The sequence below is a fragment of the Aulonocara stuartgranti genome (genome assembly GCF_965226115.1).
Source record: "Aulonocara stuartgranti genome assembly, chromosome: 23".
Lineage (NCBI taxonomy): Eukaryota > Metazoa > Chordata > Actinopteri > Cichliformes > Cichlidae > Aulonocara > Aulonocara stuartgranti.
Window position 1 is genome coordinate 28,459,769 of NC_138958.1, and position 20,755 is coordinate 28,480,523.

At 41.6% G+C, this 20,755-nt stretch overlaps 1 protein-coding gene and 1 long non-coding RNA gene across 2 annotated transcripts in view; one reads left to right on the forward strand and one right to left on the reverse strand.

Annotated features, from left to right (window-relative positions):
- LOC309700302 (striated muscle preferentially expressed protein kinase-like) overlaps positions 1–18,805 on the forward strand; it is a 32,458-nt gene extending 13,653 nt beyond the window's left edge. The window contains exons 15-38 of the mRNA XM_082523799.1: positions 394–600; positions 725–848; positions 1,389–1,561; positions 2,049–2,161; positions 2,262–2,430; positions 2,784–2,883; positions 4,626–4,826; positions 5,199–5,256; positions 5,342–5,419; positions 5,511–5,683; positions 5,841–5,867; positions 5,965–6,117; positions 6,231–6,273; positions 6,381–6,446; positions 7,836–10,467; positions 10,537–10,704; positions 12,796–12,918; positions 13,946–14,110; positions 14,892–15,597; positions 15,829–16,068; positions 16,494–16,717; positions 16,836–16,911; positions 17,077–17,226; positions 17,310–18,805. Of these exons, the coding sequence (XP_082379925.1) occupies positions 394–600; positions 725–848; positions 1,389–1,561; positions 2,049–2,161; positions 2,262–2,430; positions 2,784–2,883; positions 4,626–4,826; positions 5,199–5,256; positions 5,342–5,419; positions 5,511–5,683; positions 5,841–5,867; positions 5,965–6,117; positions 6,231–6,273; positions 6,381–6,446; positions 7,836–10,467; positions 10,537–10,704; positions 12,796–12,918; positions 13,946–14,110; positions 14,892–15,597; positions 15,829–16,068; positions 16,494–16,717; positions 16,836–16,911; positions 17,077–17,226; positions 17,310–17,547 (6,407 nt within the window). The 3' untranslated portion in view covers positions 17,548–18,805. The remainder of the gene's footprint in view (positions 1–393; positions 601–724; positions 849–1,388; positions 1,562–2,048; positions 2,162–2,261; positions 2,431–2,783; positions 2,884–4,625; positions 4,827–5,198; positions 5,257–5,341; positions 5,420–5,510; positions 5,684–5,840; positions 5,868–5,964; positions 6,118–6,230; positions 6,274–6,380; positions 6,447–7,835; positions 10,468–10,536; positions 10,705–12,795; positions 12,919–13,945; positions 14,111–14,891; positions 15,598–15,828; positions 16,069–16,493; positions 16,718–16,835; positions 16,912–17,076; positions 17,227–17,309) is intronic.
- LOC309700321 lies at positions 380–12,851 on the reverse strand. The gene is made up of 4 exons (XR_014274612.1): positions 12,731–12,851; positions 1,384–1,464; positions 710–839; positions 380–467 (listed from the first exon to the last, which is right to left on the reverse strand). It is a non-coding gene; the product is annotated as an uncharacterized lncRNA (long non-coding RNA).
- Positions 18,806–20,755: the final 1,950 nt, after the last annotated feature.

The following is a 20,755-nucleotide window of genomic DNA, read 5'->3' on the forward strand; positions in this document are numbered from 1 at the left end:
GACCTTGGGCGCTAACAATCAAGGTCTAGGTCAAATATGTAGCCAGCCTTGGTCCCAGTGTGACCTCAGGCCTAGTATATTGTTGTGAAGTTTGAAGATGATGCATAAAAAACTGTGGGTAATAAATCAGTTTTTACTGATTTTAAAATTGAATTGACCTCAATCTCGACCCAATTTTTCCCAAAATGAAATCAGCTTGAGCTGGTATTGATATCTCCCATCACACACAATTTAAAAACGATGTCTTGAAAACTGGATGATAGACTGCTAACAAACAAACAAACTGAACTGATTACATACTCTCTCCATTCAAGGGAGAAAAAATACGGCATTTTTAGCACTGCTTAATCATGTCTTTGCCACCAAGTAATTAAGGAGCATGTGTGTTTACAGATGCCGGCTCCTTGGTGTATGTGGTCCAGCAGCAGCCTCTGGGCTCCATCCAGTGGTCTGTTGTGGCATCAAACCTGAGGGAGACAAACTACACCGTCACCTCGCTGTCAAAGGGAGTCCGCTATGCTTTCAGAGTCCTAGCATCCACTGGGAAAACGCTTAGCAAGCCATCGCCTGCCACTGATCTAGTCCAGCTGCTGGACAGAGGTATCAAGTGTGTTTAAGAGGCTTATGCTACCACTAATCTGATAATCGACCTTAAAGGACATCATTTCTACTTTTAGGACCAGTTTTGCTTTGTTTTCTTGTAACATACCTTTGACTTCTCTAGGACCGTACTTGAGGAAAGCGCCGATAATTTTAGACAAGCCAGAAGTTGTGTACGTGGTTGAGAACCAGCCTGCCAACATCACCATCACGCTGAACCATGTGCATGCAGCTGTCACCTGGAAAAAGTTAGTTTATTAACCTTCCAGTGATGTCCTTGTGATGTCATTAAAAAGTTTTCATCCGATTTCTTCATAGCATTCATCAGGGTCTGTTTCATAAACTGGATCATATTAACCCCAAGCTTCTTGGGGTTTATTTGGCAGCCCTTATACTAAAGACTAAAAACTTAAATATACAGTTCAAAAGCTTTCATGATGGCTTTAGGGGGATATTAGTGTACTTAATGCTGATCGAGACATACAGCTTGTCAGAGTAAGCCTTTCTTAGTTAAGAAAGACTATGTCGACACACATTCTGCATGTTTTACAAGAGTCTGGGTGCTAAACTGGCCTGCCTGCAGTCCAGACTCATCACCCACTGCCAACATTTGGAGCACAGAAAATTAAATAATGCAAAGCCCACAACGCTGTGCAACAATCAAAACAAAAAAAATGGCTTTCAAAACTACAACAGTTGGTCTCCTCTTACTGGGTTAAAGAAGACTCAGTGCAGCAAACTGGTAAATGTGGCCTTCTCCCAACTTTTCTGAAACCCGCTTACCTCAGGAGGGGCGTGGTGCTGGTCAGTAAGCCGGGGATGTGCGAGATGAGCATGCCGGACGATGATCAACACACCCTGAAGCTGCAGAGGGTCAGGAGCACGGACATCGGTCAGCTGGTGGTCACGGCCAGAAACCAGTTTGGCAGCGACCTGTGCACACTTCAGCTGGCCATGGCAGGTCAGTCCAGACAGGCGCACCACGTGACAAATTTAGCATTTTAGTGAGAATCCAAACAACTTTCTACTTATGTCAACAAGACAAAGTGTGTCTTTATTATTTGATCTGTTGCATAAAAACATCAGCTTTTATATTCATTTAGTGCCCAAAGGAAGATTGAACAACAGCGAGACCTGTCTGTCAAGGCCTTTTAAGTTCCCCAAAAAAACCATACTCCAAAAAAAGGCCATGGGGGGCAACAGGTGGTTTGTTTCAGAAAGCACTTCCGACTTTTCCAAAAGTAAAATTAATTACAGATTTAAATAGCAAAACTAGCTTAAGCATATTTTTACTGTTTTAAAGAAAAAACAATAATGGATACAAATTATGATTCATTAGAATTCAACAAAAATGGCCACAACACCATAAAATGTACTCTGTATGTGCGGTCCATAGTGCTTCTCCACCTTAGAGATGAGCTTCTTTTTTCCTCCTAATTTTCCTGCAGTGCCTCCCAAATTTGAGACCATAATGGAGGACGTAGATGTGCAAGTCGGGGAAACATGTCATCTGGCTGTTGTGGTCGAAGGAAAGCCAGATCCGGATATTCTGTGGTTTAAGGTAGTACATCCAACATTCGACTATAACTCAACTCAACTCAACTGAATACTCAGATGATATTTTTTTAGGTGAATGCTAATAGCTGATTGATCTGCTGCAGGATGATGCGCTCCTCTCGGAGAGCAGCCACTTCACATTTGTTTACGACGACCCAGAGTATTCACTTGTCGTCCTCAACGCTCAGCCCCATCACTCCGGCGTGTACACCTGCACTGCCAAGAACCTGGCCGGGTCCAACTCCTGCAAGGCCGAGCTCACAGTTCATACAGGTCTGCAGTCCAGCGATATTCTTACAGTAGTTGAAAAGATTAGGAATGTGTAAAGTTGAAAAGTTTCATATTCAAAAGTATTGTGCTAACAGATTTTTACCCCATTTGCTGATGATATTTACTGCTTAGAATCGCTAATAAAGGCTAGCTGTTGTTGAAAATTGCTCCTCTGAATCCGCACCATATGGGCGGGACCACAAGGTGTTTTGAAATTACAATGTGAAGCCATCTGTCTCTGAGCTAGCACATAAATACACCCACATATGAGTGTGTGCACCCCCCACACACACACTCACACACACATCCATACACACAAAGCCAATAAAGATGCCTATGTTGATGCTTTTCTCCAGAGCGAAAAGAAGCAGAAGAGCCAATGGAGGATGAGGGAACCATTCTGAGGAAGATGAGGCGTTTGACAGATTACTATGACATCCACAAAGCGATAGGGAGGTGAGTGTGCGCACTCTTCCTGCCTCACATCCCGACGAGGACGAGGACACTGACGTTAATAGTTACTTGAGTGCTCAGGGTCGGCCTGGAGGGCGGGAGGTAGGGGTAGGAGCTGGTGCGGAGGGGTTGTGTGTGTGTGTGTGTGGTGGGAGGGTGGCGGTGGGGTTAGTTGCACCTGCTTAACAACAGCAGACAGAAACGACAGATGAGTCACCAGCCACGAGAGTGGAGTGAACGCATTAGCCGACGACAGATGATTTGTTTTGGTCTAGAGACAGGCATTTACTGTGAATTGCACAGCCACTGGGATGGCAAAACAGGCAGATGAAGAAATCTGCTTTCCACCCAGTGAACAGCATGAGTACCCCAGTAATGGAGTTCAGATTATGAGTCCTTCTCCCAAATATCACAGAAGAGTGCCTAAGGAGAATGAAAGTTAATTATACAATGACTATTGCCCCTCCATTTGTCTTTCCATTGTTCTCACAAAGAAGAATTTATTAATAAAGTGGAGGGAAAGGAAATTAGTCATTAAAGGGATTAAAGGGACCTATTATCAAGATATATATATATATATATATATATATATATATATATATATATATATATATATATATATATATATGTGTGTGTGTGTGTGTGTGTGTGTGTGTGTGTGTGTGTGTGTGTGTGTGTGTATAGACAGAGAGTCCTGTGAAAATCAGTTATATAGTACAATTACAAAAAGACTGACCAAAACATGGGTTGTTGGAATGGCCTGCATGGGTGAAAAGGTTCTCTCTGAAAACAACGTGGTAGCACAGCTTAGGTTTGCAAAGTTGCATCTGAACAAACCACCAGATTTCTGGAACAATGTGCTTTGGACAGATGGGACTGAAGTGGAAATATTTGGTCACAATGCACTGAATTTTGGAGAAAACCAAATGCAGCATAGCACCTCATACCAACTGTCAGCACATTGGTGGAGGGGTGATGATTTGGGCTTGTTTTGCTGCCACAGGACTTGGGCACCTTGCAGCCATTGAGCCGACCATGAACTCCTCTTTATGCCTAGAGTCTAGAGATGTGAGGACATCAATCCAAACCTCAAGCTCAGCAGCAAATCTACAACAGCAAGTCTGCCAAACAGAAGGAAGAAGTCCAGCCCTCAGGCTTAAAACAACACCTCAATGAACTGAAGCAATACTGGCAGGCATACTCGCATCTATCTATAGATGTTGCTCCATGACCCACACGTATCGGTAATAAGTGTGGTTACATGTGTAAACTGATAATGGTCTAAAACGAATTTCCACCATACTCAGCCCAACTTTACTAACGCATTGCGCCAGAACAAACTGGGTTTGTGTAAGAAATGTACAATTGGTATTTACAAAGAGAGCGCAATGACAGGATCGCATGGTAGAGGTGGCAACTGGGAAGTTTTGCAACTGACCCATATTTCACTAGCACATTGTACAGGGAGGAGAATATTTAAGTGTACAAATTGACGAAAGGATTGTGCTCAGTGCAATTTTGCCCTGCTTAGTAAATCTGGCCCTTAATTATCCATCTTCATCCGCTTTGTCCGGGGCCGGGTCGCGGGGGCAGCAGCCTAAGCAAATTACTGTCATAATAATAATAATATTTATAATTTACTTCTATCAAAGAGAAATCAGTCTTGAAAACAAATGGATAAAAAAACCAACACGGCTGACATGTACAAAACCATTAATGTCATCACTTTGTGTTTGTGGGTGCAGGGGGGCCTACTCCTATGTGAAGAGAGTAACTCGCAAGAACGGAAAGACCGAGTTTGCTGCCAAATTCATTTCTGCTCGCGGAAATAGGAAAGCCTTGGCTCTCAGAGAGATGGAGCTTCTGTCTGAGCTGGATAACGAGAGGATTCTCTACTTCCATGATGCCTTTGAGAAGAAGAACGTGGTGGTGCTTATCACAGATTTGTATCCTTTCACTAGAACATACAGTGAAATCTGTAATCTACGTTTTACAGAAAAATGTTTTATCCTCCTGCATCTCCGATTCACATTTTATCTTCTACATTGTCAAACAAAAGTGCACTTAAATGCATCTCAAGTACAAGATGCACAGCATTAATCCTAACGTCCCCCCGTACCCCCCGGAGGCATGAATGAAGCAGCCGAGCTTTTTCTCTCTGACTCATCGCTGCTGAGAGGAATTAGCAAGAGATAGAGTGTGGGGGAGTTTTGCTCATTTATAATTCATTTCTCATGCACCTACCAGTCAGACTATGCAATCAAGTAGCTGCAGCAGCAGCAGCTTTGTTTTTCTTTTTTCTTAACTCTTGTACAAAGATGTCACGAGGAGTTGCTGGAAAGAATGGCCAAGAAAACAACAGTCATGGAACTGCAGGTTTGTGTCTTTCTGCTGCCTGCACTGCGCTTTCATTATGTAACGTGCCTTTCAGGATTCACTCCTGTTGTGTTTCATGCTACAGATCCGCAGCAGTGTTCAGCAGGTTTTGGAGGGTCTTCGCTATCTCCACCAAAAAAATATAGCTCACCTCGACATAAAGGTATCCATCTGTCCCACCACAAGCACTGTATCAGATTTGATTCACCTTTTATGAGTCCTAATGTTGTTGTTTTTGTACACATCCCCTCTAGCCAGAAAATATTTTGATGGCAAGTCCAGGGAGTGATCAGATCCGCATTTGCGACTTCGGGAATGCCATTAAATTGGAGACTTCAGAGGAGCACTACTGCAAATACGGCACACCAGAATATGTCGCTCCAGAGATTGTTAACCAAACTCCAGTTTCCACAGCAACAGACATATGGTCAGCCACCTGTTCTCTGGCATGGAGAAGTGACTAGGCACAGCAGGCACTATATACACTCACAGTTATCTGCAAGTCCATCAAATTTCTGTGTTTATCTGTGCTTTTATGTTGCTCTTCAAATTCCAAGTCACGTATGTGTCCTGCTCTCCCACAGGCCTGTTGGTGTCATCACTTACCTCTGGTACGTTTTTTTCTTCTTCACAGCATGTGTGTATTTAAACCCAATCAGTCAATCTGACATCTTGCTAAATAAAACACCTGTTCTTTTTTTGCTTTAGCCTGACCGGCGTGTCACCTTTTGCGGGCGAGAATGACAAAGCCACTGCTTTAAACATCAGGAACTACAATGTGGCGTTTGAGGAGAGCATGTTTTCTGACCTCTGCAAAGAAGCAAAAGGATTTGTCATCAAGCTTTTGGTGGTGGACAGACTGTAAGCATTTTGATGCCTCTTAGTTTTGTACCATAAAAATACTGTATATGATGCAACTGTGCTACAGTTCACAGATTAAACATGTCTGAACTGTAACTGTGTCCCAAACCTAGGAGGGCAAGTGCCATCGAGTGCCTTCGTCATCCTTGGTTCAAGGTGAGCTATCACTGGAACATCTACCATCCTGCCGACTGTGTCACTGATTCATGAGATGTAGTTATGTCTCTGTTAATAGTGCTCCCACCTATTGTTTTGTCTTGCAGTCACCAACAAACAAAAGCATCAGCACAGCTATGCTAAAACAAGTTTTGGCTCGAAGGCGATGGCAGGTAACAGACGACAAAACGTTCATTTAGCATTTGGAAATCAGGGTGAAATGCATAAAGACACCACAGGCTGATTCCTGCTGAGGGATTGAGGCTTGTTTTTGAATAGATTTATCATGTTTCTCCAAACATGATGCTGTGCTTTATGGACGAACATCTCCACTTTGGTCTTGTCTGTCCAAATGACATTGTTCCAGAAGTCTTGGGGTTTGTTCAGATTAGGGCTGCCACAAACGATTATTTTGATAGTCGACTAGTCACCGATTATTTTTGCGATTAGTCGACTAATCAGATCATCATCCATTGAACGTAAAAGTACAGCTTATTGCACCAGCAGCATCTGCTCTTATATAACTATCATTAGCTTACAGCTTTAAGTGTTTAAGGTCTGTGCTAACTAAAAATAAAGACAAGATGATAGTTAATTGAATTCTAATTAAATGTGCAGATTGTTTCGGTGGAGTTTAATAAACTCAGCCGATTTACTCAGGAACAAATAAAATACTGAAAAAAGCCAAACAATAACATTTTTAAGTTATCTAAGTGACTTGTATATGTTTAACCTGAGTAGGGCGGTGGGTTTGAAAACGATCTGCCGGGAGTCCGGTGCTCTCATGGCCCCCGGCTAGCTATCGAGCTAGTGGGTAACAGACGCCTCCGAAAACGTCGGAGCGCTTTTGAAAATATGTGGTGTCTTGATAAACTGAGCAGATATTTGAGGTTTACACAGCTACATTCTCGCCTGAAAATATGTTAAACGTTTATTTTGTGACCCAGAAAGAATAATAAGAGTAATATTAAAACTAACTAGCTGCCGCCATTGTTGACAACTGCGCTGGGCCGCGCTATGAATTCTGGGACACAGTTTCTTCTTCTTCGGGGTTTAACGGCAGCTGGCATCCTTGTACATGCAGTGCTGCCATCTTCTGTTTCAGTCCGTTATTACACTCTTAAATCCTGCTACTTATTCCTGCTTTTGGGATCTTACAAAGCTTCAAATGACGCGTCGACTATTAAATCAGTCGTCGACGATTTTGATAGTCGACGTAATCGTGACTAGTCGACTAATCATGGCAGCCCTAGTTCAGATGCAGCTTTACAAACCTAAACCATGCTGTCATGTTCTTTTGAGAGATAAGAGGTTTTCTCCTAGAAGCCCTTCCAAAAAGGCGATACTTGTTCATTTTTTTCTAATTGTACTCTCATGAACTTTGACATTTAACATGCAACCTGAGGCTTTTAGATTCTTCGGTCGCTCTTTGGTTTACAGTTAAATAAATGGTTAAAATGATTTGCACTCTGCTTTTATTCACACTTTATACAGAGTTTTGGAAACAGGGGCGTACTTAGATTAGAGACTAATCCTACAAAATCCTCTGCTAACTATTTCAGCGTTCCCTCATCAGCTATAAATCCAAAATGGTGATGCGGTCCATCCCTGAGCTCCTAGATGACTCAAGCAGCCATGTCTTCATTGCTGTGGCCCGGCATTTAAAAGAAGGCTCCCCGCCACCCTCCTCTTCGTCTGATTCAGATGCAGATGTGGATGAGCTTCCCTTTATTCCTATGCCACTGTCCATGGTTTTCTCGGGTTCCAGGGTCTCCCTCAATGAGATCCCAGGGGATGAAGATGTCACGGGACGGCACGGTTTCATTGCAGATGGGACAAGGAAAAAGGAAAGCATAGGTGCAAATAATAGAGGAGGGGCTACTAAATGCATAAAAGATGAAGACATAACCCCAAATGAGGCGCAAACAGAAAATATAAAACGAGCTCCCTTGAAAAAAGGATCAAGTGTGGAGTCAGATGAATCCCAGACAAAAGCCAGGCGGTCTACAATGAGGAGGGGGAGTTCTGCCGATTCAGCGCTGCTTCTCCACATTGACCCAGAAGAAGAAAGTACAGAAAAGGAATCAGAAGAAAGAAACAAGAGTTTGAAAAAGGCTGTTTCCATGGAACTACCCAATCGCAGTCCAAGCCCTGGGGCTACAAAGTTAAGCCAGGAGGATTACGCCCTAAAACTGGAACTGATGAGACAACGGCTGCTCAGGGGAGGAAACGTGGACAAAAATATGAGTGGCCTTCGAGGGCCCCTTTTTGAAACACTCGGCATTGAAGATGAGAGGCAAACAGGATCCCTTGATCGGAATTTGAGGAGATCAAGAACTGGGCCGTCAACACTCGTCAGAGCAGCTTCCTCTCAGAGTCCAGGAGAAGACACGCCAAAGACTAAAGTTTTTCGCAAAAGTACCTCTTTCACTCAGGGGGATTCTGAGCCCATGCCCCTGCACAGAAGGTTTGGAGCCCCCTTAGAGATACCATCTGTGGGTAGTTCTAGCATAGTAGGGAAGAAGCTCCAGGAGGCAACCTCGATGTCTGCACTAACAGAAGACACAAAAGCGGAGTCTGCCTCAACCACAGCACAGGGAAGACCAGACCAACAGGAAAAACATATGAGCGAACTTGGTGAGGAAGAAGGGATGAAAGAAAAAAGGACCAAGTCCCAAATAGAAGGGGCAGACAAAGAAGAATGTGATTATGCGTATCCTTCTGTTATTACTCCTATAATAATAATAGAGGAGGAGGAGGATGAAGAAGAGAGGAAAGAAAACCAGGCATTACATATCAGCAAGCAGAAAGTGAAAGACAAGGAAATGTCACAGAGTAGTGAAGAAGCATCATTTGCAGGGCAGTCTCAAACATCTGACAAACCCCAATCCAAGGATCCTTCTACTATAGCCAAAACAAAGTCTGCAGATGCATCTTCATCCCCGGAACATCCAGCAGTATTTGCCAAAGTAGCAACACCTGAGCGATCTCCAGGTTCTGTCTCTTCTTCATCAAACCCAGACCTTCCTTCCATCCCTCGCCAGCTTATTCTCAGAACAGACATCAAAGACATTGACTCAGAGGAGCTCTTTGAAGCGAGGTTTAAAAAGCGAGAATCGTCTTTGACCCGTGGCCTCAAAAAACTCACCAGAAACAAATCAGAGGAGAAATCGCCTGTATTAAGTAGAAAAGCAAATGAGGGGGCTGAAGAGATTTATAGGCCTGCACCAAGAGGGGCGCCTCTAGAAATGGTATCGTCAGGACTTAAGGAGAAATCGAAATCTGTTCAAGATTTAAGAAGAGATGATCAAGAAACAGGCCTTGGTTTAATTGGAAGGTTTTCCTTGCGGGCCAAGAGGTCACCATCCACTGAGAAGAAGGTTCAGAAATCACAAGAAGATAAGCAATCCAATGTGCAGGAAACGGCTAAAAGCAAGAGAGTGTCTTGGGCTGTTGGTCGCAGTAAGTCTTTGGATACAAAGGAACTGAATGGTGGAGGGACACAGAAGAATGTGGATGACAGGGAGCAAGGAAAAGCTGAGGAGTCGTCTGTATCTGCCATGAGGCGTAAGTTTGAGTCCAAAGTGGCAGGAATCTCTGCCAAACTAAGGACTCAGTCAGAGGAGAGGAACAATAAAGACACAAAGAAAGAGCTGGCTCAAGGGGATTTACACAAGGTCACAGACTCTCCTGTCCTGGCAATGAAACAGAGGTTTGAGAACAAAGTGGCAGGAATATCTGCAGAAATACGCAGTCAGTCTGAAGAGAGAAAAGGAGATTCAGAGGGAAAGCGCACACCCCTGTTTACCCGCCACCGTCACTCTCAGTCTGAGGGCCGTGGACTCAAAGGAATGGGAATCCCTGAGAATCAGCTAGCAAAACAAACTGGCGCCTCAGGGTCTAAGGAATCAGTTGAATCCACTTCTAGCATCCATTCTGAGAGTGAGAGAAGGTCACGGTGGGACAGGTGGGGTTTGACAAGGGGCAAGAAAGACAAAACGCCTTCCCAATCTGATTTGCCCTCAAGCGTCCCCAAAGAAGAGGCAAAAAGCCAACAGTTTGTCCGCTCTGCTTCAGATTTTGCTCCAGTGTTTCACATCAAATTGAAAGACCACGTCCTGCTGGAGGGGGAACCTGTCACTCTTAGCTGCCTTCCAGCTGGTAGCCCACAACCACAAATTACATGGATGAAAGGTAGCTTTATCAAATATCAAAATAATGTAAATAGTGCAGATAATTCGTTAATGCTTTTGTGTATTCTAGATCGGAAACCACTGGAGGTGGATGACAGAGTCAACCTAATCTCCCACCCAGATGGAAGACAGCTTGTAATGATCAGAAAGTCCACCTATAAGGACGCCGGGGTTTACGAATGTGTAGCATCCAACCCCATAGCTACTATTACTACCTCCTGTACTCTTTCCATAGCTTGTAAGTCACTTGTCTGTTCCATAACATTCCATAACTATTTACGTTTTAGTTACATTTTTGTTTTATAGAATGGAAAAAATACATATATTTCTCCACCCTCTCCTGCAATTGTTATCAGTGGGGACGTTAGCAATAAAGACTAAAAATGTTTTTTGTACCTGTCTGTTAAATATATTGATTAGAAGTTGCAGAAGTTGCAAAGGTGAACATTTTCAGATGGTAGTGTGTGGGGATCTTGTTTTTGGAGCAGTGTCTCAAGTGGTCATTTGAGGAACTGCAGTTTTCCAGTACACCATTTCCAGCCCCATACATTGCAGCAGCAACAGAACATGAACTTAGCACTCTTCACAGAGGAAGAGCTGCTCATTTTCCTGCCAGACATACAGTAATTTTCATAATGTGATGCATTTTACATTATTGAATTTTAATTGCACTGAGAATGGTATGAATAATAACACTAAAATGAACATTATTGCCAATGGATTCATTTTACAGTAGATTAACTTAATGGATTTTTGGGATTTTCTCATAATTATCACCTATTAAAAGTAAATGATACCGTATTCCCTGCAGTTTTGTACATGATGATCAAAACCAACTGGGGCAGGGCATACTCTAAACTTCAATCATGCCTTTCCACAAAGAGGCTATATTAAGAGCAGCAGTCTGCTTACAAATGCAACAGAAAAAATGAGACTTTGGGGGCTTTGGTGGAAAGTATATTTCTTAGATGTCAGGTGCAGTCAGTTGCTTTTGAATGTTTTCCTACAGATTTGGCCGTGTAGTATTACTTGAGACAGCTTATCTCCCTTCCATTGTCTTGCTAGTGGGCCATCGTAAAAGGAAATGTTTTGTGAAAATAGAGCACCAAATTATCCTGTCATGTTTGGTTTCATTTCATTGCAACTCAAACATTAAATTGAATTGTTTTATATTTTCATATAAGTCAGTGATCAGATCTGTTACATAAATCTAATATAAACTAAACAACAACCGTGATGAAGATTAAACATGGCAGAGGAAATCTACAGTTTATAGAAAAAGAAAGTAACAATAATCAAACATGAAAACATTTTAGCATTGAATATCTAACACAAAAGGCAGTAAAGTGCAATGAAAAAAAACATCCACCCGTGAGCGATGATTAATAATCGAACAGCAATAACACCAAGGATTAGTACTGTTAGCACCAGGTAGCGCCTTTTACCAAGGTTTGAACACAACTGAAAGTTGCTCACATATATTTATTCAGACAAATAAGACTCACAAACTTGTAAAATCACAAACAACTAAAAGAGCCTACTCGGATCAGACCTGTGAAATCATGTGTCTTGCTTTATGGAATTAAAATGATCAGTAGTAGCTATGGTAGTTAAAAATATTTTTTCCCACATATAGCAAGTGATGATAGTCCTATAGTTTGGCCACCAAAAAGGCTTCTGTAGAGACAATGTGACATACTCCAAAATCCAAGTCCACTGGAAGTCATGCAATATGCAATATGCCTTTAGCTAAAACCATCGATTTTTCAATATCACGTTAGGATTTTAGCATTCTATGTATATTTAGCTATTAAAAGCTAATGGTAGCTATTTATTTGCAAGCTACTATAGTTAGGCAACAAAACGATAACAGTTTAGGATACTAAAATGATATATCTATAGAAATATGGTAGCTTAAAACTGATATTTGGTAAGTAAGTAAGAATATTTACTGTAAAGGCCCCAGAATATTATTCTTGCTTATGCCTCCCATGTAGTTTCAACATTGCCCACTTTGAGTGCTTGAAAGGCTCATTTCTTTAGTTAGTTCAGTTCATCTCAGTTCATTAGTCTGTTGGTGCATGCCTGCTGATATACGATTTGTAAGACTGATACCGATATTTGGTGATTTAAAAATTCAGTATATTGGTCACTATTTTTTTTTTCTTCTTTTAAACACAAATAGATTTCCCTGCAATTTCTTATGTGTAGGTATTTGTGAATCCTTACTAGGATAATTGGCAGTCCTTACAGTGTATACTTACATTACTTGTTGTTTTCCTCTTTTCTTAAATTCCAACTCTTTTTTTTTTATCTTCATCCAATGAAGGTGTCCCCAAACGACCAGGGACCCCTGAAGTTCCTCAGACTTATAACAACACAGCCCTGGTGCTGTGGAAGCCATCTGAGACAAAATCTCCATGCAGCTACATTCTGGAAAGAAAAACCGAGGGTGAGTTTTATTCTATAAGTTTCTCTCCTTAAAAATACTTCTGATTAGAGGAGATCATTGTTCACTTTGGTTTTTTTTTGTTGTTGTTTTTTAAAAACTTCCCTTTGTGTACTGTGTCATTATGGCCTTTCACATCAGGATAAAATAATTTAACTCTACGTTTTAAGTTCCTAAGAGGTAACTTTTGTAAGGTTTTTAACCCAGTGAGGAGAATTCTCCAGAGATGATAGTTTGCAAATCTACAGACACCATTTAGATGGAGAAAGTGACTCAGTCCACGAGGGAATAGTGAGTGTACCAGAGCTGCTGTCAGAATTTTTTTTCATTATGGCCAATGAATCATCATTTGGCAGATGAAGAAGGGAGTAGATTCTGAATTTTTACCTGATCATTGATCAAAAAAGAAAGTAATCTTTGGCAGGGAGAATTAATGTACGTTCTCACAAAACACTGTGCCACTACCTAATTTACATTTTAATTCAGGTCTGATTCGCCGTGCTTTTACAGAAAATGAGATGTAATGACAGATTATTTTTCAGGAGGCAAACTGAACACAGGCTTGTGTCTGTGAAGGTTCTCAGTCATCCAGGTCATCGTAGTCAAAGGAGCTTGCAAAGAAAAGCTTCTGGACTTCTTTAAGTTACTTGAAGACGTTTCACCTCTCATCCGAGAAGCTTCTAACTTAAAGAAGTCCAGACGCTTTTCTTTGCAAGCTCCTTTGACTGAACACAGGCTTCTTATTCACAAAATCAATACTTTATGTGTTAATCAATGCTGCCATCTGGTGTTATATTAATTAAACTACTTCTTTTTTCTTTGGTTGTTTTTCCGTTCAAAGAGGACAAAATAGAAAAATGTTGCATTAATGTATTCACCTTTGTTTTCTAATACTAAACCAAGCATTTTTATACCTAGAATCATTCATACAACATGTAAAATTAAATAAATACCAATCAAAATTCAGTATTTAGTTTCATATTAACTTATAGCAACATCTTATACTCTTTATTTCCTTTCCGTCCTGCAGGTGATTCGAACTGGTTAACTGTAGCCACTGGAATTGCCGACTGCTACTACAATGTCACAGACCTGCCACCAGGTGGCACCTTCAAGTTCCGCGTGGCCTGTGTGAACAAGGCCGGACAGGGGCCGTACAGCAACTGTTGTAGGCCAGTTAGCTTGGCGCCCACAGGTATAATACTGCCTGTTAAAGAGTGAGCATACATGGACAAAAAGCTGAACAGAGCTAGAAAAACAAAACTGTTCTAAAAGCATCACACCAAAGCACAAGCTATGGATTAAATCCCATCGTGTGTCACAATATTAGCAAGCCCAAGTGAACTGCATTCCCTCCAATAGAAAGCAAAGGGAAACCCCTTCTCTTTTTAATGACCATATTAATGACCATACTTGATGTATGACTCTTTGTTAATGGGTTAATGGACTTAATTGCCACGTAGCTGTCCCTGAGTCTGTTTGTGCTGGAGGTTTCTACCTGTTAAAAGGGAGTTTTTCCTTTCCACCATCACCAAGTACTTGCTCAAAGGTAGTTGTCTGATTTTGGGGGGTCTTTTGGGGGGTCTTTATCTTGATTTTAGACCTGGTAAGTCTGTCATTAACAAGATGCTACCCTAGGATCAATATCCGATGCTTTTCAGTCCAGTCTTTTCTATAATATCTGGTTTAAAACTAAGCAAGACTTTGAGAGTCAAAATGCTAACTTGTGGTAGCTCCTTCCATTTTTTATATACAGTCTATAACAAAATCATGAAAATCCTGCATTTTCATTAACTGGTAGTGCCACGGCATAGTATGAAAAGCATCCAGACCATGTACATTGTCTCAAACCAAACAAAAACAAATGTAAGAAAGCTACGCAACAAACAACATGTTTAAAAACTGTAGTTTGCTACAAGCAGCTAATATACTGAGTAAATAATTGATGTATTTAATCTGTCACTCTATTAACACAGTTGGAGGAGCTTCACCTACCGTTGCTGTTGTAAAGACAGCCCCAACCCCACCTACGCCTGTGATTACCTCCTCAGTGACATTCCCTTCACACAAACCAGTCCAAAATAGCGTTCCCAGATCAACGGTCTCCACCATCACCTCCACTTCCTCTACTCCAAAACATGAAGCCCTCACTGATGCATCCTATCTTCAATCTGCATCTCCATCATCTACAATTGTGGTGACTCCTATCCCTCTAACCTCCTCACCTTCCGGCCCTTCAACAAACCCTTCATTGCCATCTGCAGGTGCAACAGTAGATGGCACACAAAAAATAAGCCCCACTCTCCCTTCATCATCCACCTCCAAAGCAACCTCTCCCTTTGTCCTCCCCAAACCTCAGAGTCCAGTAAATGTGGTGACTCCTATGACACAGACTGCAGCTGTATTACCCCCACCTTCTGTTGTAACCCCACCTTCGACCCCCACAAAACCAACCGTGGCCTCAGTACCCACATATGTCCCCACGATCACTGCTACTGCTCGTGTGGCCCCGACTCCGGTGTCCTTTACCCCACAAGTACTACAGACCTCCAGCTTGAGTCCCATCGGTGATGGAGCCAGTACCCCCGCCAGAGGCACCCCATCGGGACGCGCTACACCCTCTACTGCTCTACGACAGGGAGTTCCACAGAAACCGTACACTTTCCTAGATGAGAAAGCGAGGTGAGATAGATATTGTCCTTTTGGGGGAAAAAGACATGAATCTTGCAAAAAAACATCAGAGTTAGGATAACAAGAAATTCAGAAGCTGGTGAATCAAAGAGATGTTGAGACTGCTGTTAAATTTATATTTGTTTGACGTTACTCTGAAAGTTATAACTTGAGAAAAAATCTATGCACATGGTCAAGCTTTTATTTGCGTTGTGCAAAGTAATCAGGACTTATCATTGGCAGGGGTCGGTTTGGAGTCGTCCGAGAGTGCAGAGAGAATGCGACAGGTAAAATCTACATGGCAAAGATCATTCCCTACATTCAAGAGAACAAGCAGGAGATCCTGAAGGAGTATGAAATCCTGAAATCTCTTCACAATGAAAAAGTCATGGGTCTCCACGAAGCCTACATCACACCACGCTACCTGGTGCTGGTGGCAGAGTACTGCACTGGCAAAGAGCTGCTATACAGCCTTATAGACAGGTAGGATGGTGGATATGTTGACTCACACTGACACACAAACTCAGACAAACCTGCATAGCAGGAGTCTAAAAAGAAGATTCTTACTTGGAGTCATTAAGGTTGAAAAGGAGGTTGTTATTTGATTCTGCTTTAAGTTGTATTTCACACCATGGCTGTATTCGGGAGCAGCAGAGATAAGCTAGGAGTGAAGTGGGTTGCAAAGTGGCTTGAAGATATAAAATAAATATGCCCTAAATGAGATTGATTGCATAAAAGCGTATCAGCTGAGCTCTCAGGTGATGTAGGCTGGCAATGAATCAGTCTTTCATCAATCTCTCAACACTTTAAATTTAAATTAGCATTAATTTATTCAGGATATGCTGCTTGAACTCTCCCTGTCTGTGTCCTATAATCACACGTGAACCTCCTCTTTCACTGACAAAAAGGTTTCGTTACTCTGAAGACGATGTGGTGGGATACCTGGTCCAGATAGTCCAGGGGGTCGAGTACCTCCACAACCGTCGCATCCTCCATCTGGACCTCAAGCCTGACAACATCATGGTGACCAACCTCAACGCCATCAAGATTGTGGACTTTGGGAGCGCGCAGACCTTCAACCCCCTCAGCCTCAAGCAGCAGGAATCAGGACCAGGAACGCTGGAGTACATGGGTAAGGATCAAGAGATGCAGGCTCTATATGCTTAATATTTTCGATGGAAGGAATTTCTACTAAATCTGAAAATCTTCTGCTTTTCTAAATTTTCATCTTCTGATAAATGTGATCCAAGCTCCTGAGATGGTGAAAGGCGAAGTGGTTGGTCCTCCTGCAGATATTTGGACTGTTGGCATTGTCACCTACATTATGTAAGTTTTCTTTTTGCTTCGTGCCACTAATGACCTTTACCCTTAACGCCAGAGTGAATAGGATGAATTGTATTTAAATTCAGTCAAACAAATACGATGTTTTGCATATTTACATTTTGGAATAAGCAACCTGACTGTTTATTTTTTCTGTGTCTCTTCAACCAGGCTTAGTGGTCACCTCCCCTTTGAAGATAAGGACCTTCAGCATGTTGAATCCAAAATCCTGATGGCCAAGTTTGACCCAACGAAACTGTACCCAAATGTGTCTCAAAGTGCCTCTGCATTTCTCAAGAAGATGTTGAGCAGTTACCCATGGTGATTATCATTTTAAAAAAGTTGATTATAAGTTTTTTTTTTAAACAAGAACAATATCAAATGCTACCTAATATGTTTTTTAGGGCCCGCCCGACTACAAAAGATTGCTTCACACATGCCTGGCTGCAGGACTCCTACCTGATGAAGCTCAGGAGACAGACTCTCACCTTCGCCTCCAGCCGACTTAAAGAGTTCCTGGTGGAACAACAAAGCCGTCGCACAGAGGAAGCCACCAAGCACAAAGTGCTGTTGCGGACCTACCAGAGCTCCCCTCAGTCCCCGGCATCTGGGACTTCTCCGCATGTTCCTAGCCCAAAGTGAGGTGACAGTAAAGAAGCCACACTGAAATAAAAAATCGGAGCTCGTTGCATCTTAATACATCCTCTGTAACCGAAGCAGACAGCCTCGATTCAACAACAGCGGGATTCTTACGTTAAAGAAAATCCCAGTGAAGGAGAAGCCGACCGCTGTGATGTGAATCCACGACTTGCAAACTGCTAATTCACAAGAAGGACACAGGATTTCTTTTCTTTGATTGCACAGTTTCTCAGTCACATTGTGGTTTTCCGAAATTGCACATCAATATTCAGTTTAGCCTCGGTCTCCACTCTGCACGATCAGCCTGGAACATGTGTACCATGAATACTTTTACCTTGTTTATGCCACTAAGATTAGTAGTAGTAAACAACTCATGTGAATGTACCATGATTTAAGCTGCTATCTTATGTATTTTTTGCATTTAGCCACACATTTTAAAACCCAACCAAAAAGATGTTTTGGGTTTGGTTTTCTTTTCTTTTTTTTTTTGTCATTTGGAAATTGTTTACTTTTTTCCATGTTAATTTATTTGCATGTGCGTATGTGTGAGTGTGCGCGCGCCTGTGTGAGTGTGTGCATGACCATTTTTGACTCACTTTTTTTGAAACTAGCATCATGGTGACAAAAAAAAAGGAAAAAAGAAAAACTAAAAATAAGGGGTGTCTTTGTGGTTTGTGTCATACAGTAAACATGAAATGATTTTGGGTGAGTTAGGAATATCTAGTACAATTTCTTGTTCTGTGGTTAAAACTTAACTTTTAACTGTAATACAGCGATGGAAAAAGGTCCTTAATGTAGATAACATTTTATTCTGAGAAGTCACACACTGGTAAATTACTGTGGTGTCAGTATTACCCAACGGCTGATCAGGTTACCTCATTCCTAATCAGCCTGTCACCAGTGCCTAAATCAGGTTGACATCCAAAATGTTTAACTTGTATATGTGTCTCCACTGGTTTTAATCCACATTTGATCAAAGTAAATATTTGATCACAATATCTGGACTTTATAGCCAAACGCACATGCATAGAGATTCTTACATGCCGAGGTTTATACATGCATACATACACAGAGTACATGCCGTCCTTGTAATAATAGACCGTCTTGTGTATTGCTCTATCACAGTGTTCCTTTTTTGTATGAATTTGGATGGTTGAAGATTTGTAAATGTACCAATTTGCGGTGTTTATATGTGGAAAAAGTTGAAAATGTTTTTATGAGATGGTATGTAATAAACTATTGATACAATTGGGAATATTAACTTTTTTCTTGTATGTGTAGGATGCTGTTTTAGGTTCACACTTACACTTTGTTTTTGTTTGTTTTTTAAAATTTATACAGATAATGGGCATGTAAAACTATGCAAACGATTCACTTCTTGTTGATGATCCCCTGGGGAGTGCAGTTGAGCACAACAAATATGACTGAAGCCATGAGTTCAAACTTTTAAGTGTTCATTTCCTTAACTTGTTTTCCTGCAATTGAAAGAGCAATGCCAGTTTTACATGGGTGGCAAGAAACAAGGAAGTCTTAGTGGCTATTTTATTATGCCATCATTGGAAAAAAAGCCAACATATGCATTCCTAAAATTCCTAAAAAATACAATATTAGGGATATTTCACTACAAGATTAAAAATGCACAAAATATGTATTGAAATACAAACATAACACTTTAATAAACTAATTTAAGTTTAAAGTGTTTATGTGGGTCTTGAAATACAATGGGTTTTTGACATCCCTTGCCCAAGTATGTGTTTTAAAGGTAGAGTGTGTAAAATCTCACCACTAGATGTCAGTAGATTGCAGTTTAAGTCAACTGAATTCTGTTGTCTTTCCACTACCAATTCACATACATAATCCAAGCTGTGGTGGTCACCGTAGGACAAATGTGTTTTAGTCAGCCGAGAGAGATCAGACAACGTTAAATCCAGACGGTACCGCAGAACAGCCATGGGTGGCTGGTGTGTTTCTACTGTTTGTGTAAAAAAAATTCTGTACACACTATCTTTTAACATATTTGAATAACATCAACATTTAGTAATAAAGATAATAAAAAATATATGCCAATTAAATTTTTTTCAGTATGTTATGTTTATCTCCAAGTCACCTGAGAAACCCTAACTCAGGGGTGTCCAACAAGTTTCCTGCAGGCTTTAGATGTGTCCTTGATCCATCACAGCAGATAAATGGCTAAATTACTTCCGCAACATGCCTTGAAGTTCTCCCGAGGCCTGGTAATGAACTAATCATTTGATTCAGGTGTGTTGACCCCAGGTGGATATCTAAAACCTGCAGGCAGTGTTGGGGAGTAACGGAATACATGTACCGCTGTTACGTATTTAAAATACAAAATATGAGTAACTGTATTCCGTTACAGTTACCGTTTAAAAAGGTGGTATTCAGAATACAGTTACTTTGTTGAAATAAATGGATTACACTGCGGTACTTTCCTGTTTCATTTTGTCGCGGGTCAGGACTGTTTGGGTTTTGTTTGACAGCTACGTTCTGTTGTTCCAGGCGGCAGGTTACGGTTGCCATGGTTACAGGGCGACGCTCTCTCTCTCTCTGCGACTGTGTGTTTCCTGGGTGAGAGAGCGCCTTTTCGTTGTTGTTGTGCTAAGCTAACAGGCAGAATGCTACAAGCATAGCTCTAAAGAATGTAGCATCATGGGCAGTGTAGTCCGTGCTGCAGGGAGAATGGACTGCCATACACGTTATGGGTCTGTGAGCGCGAGGAGGGAGAAAAAGGGGAGTGGAAAGGTACGAGTTGTCATCCAGGAAAAACGGGAGCTGGAAGCATGTAAATATAATAATAACCACTTCAGCCAAGAAGAGTGCCTGACGAGCCCAGTTGTACGTAAGCTATTAAGACTCGACTGTACACTGTGTTGGTGTTTTCCTCCGAAACAATAAGTTCCGTTGGAGCAGCCTTTCAACGCCTCTCTCTGTCTCTCGCAAGAAAAGTTGACCCACACAACAAAGTAAAGCTATTGTTCGGCTACGAGCCGACAGGGACCCCGCCGTATTAGTCAGAGGTCCCTTTACTACAGTTCGGAGTCGCGGACCTTCAGTAATAGTAATAAATCACACAGCAATAGTACATTCACGTTGTTGTAAAAAGCATGATAATATATTAAGTAATCCAAAGTATTCAGAATACGTTACTGTCATTGAGTAACGTAACGGAATACGTTACAGAATACATTTTGGG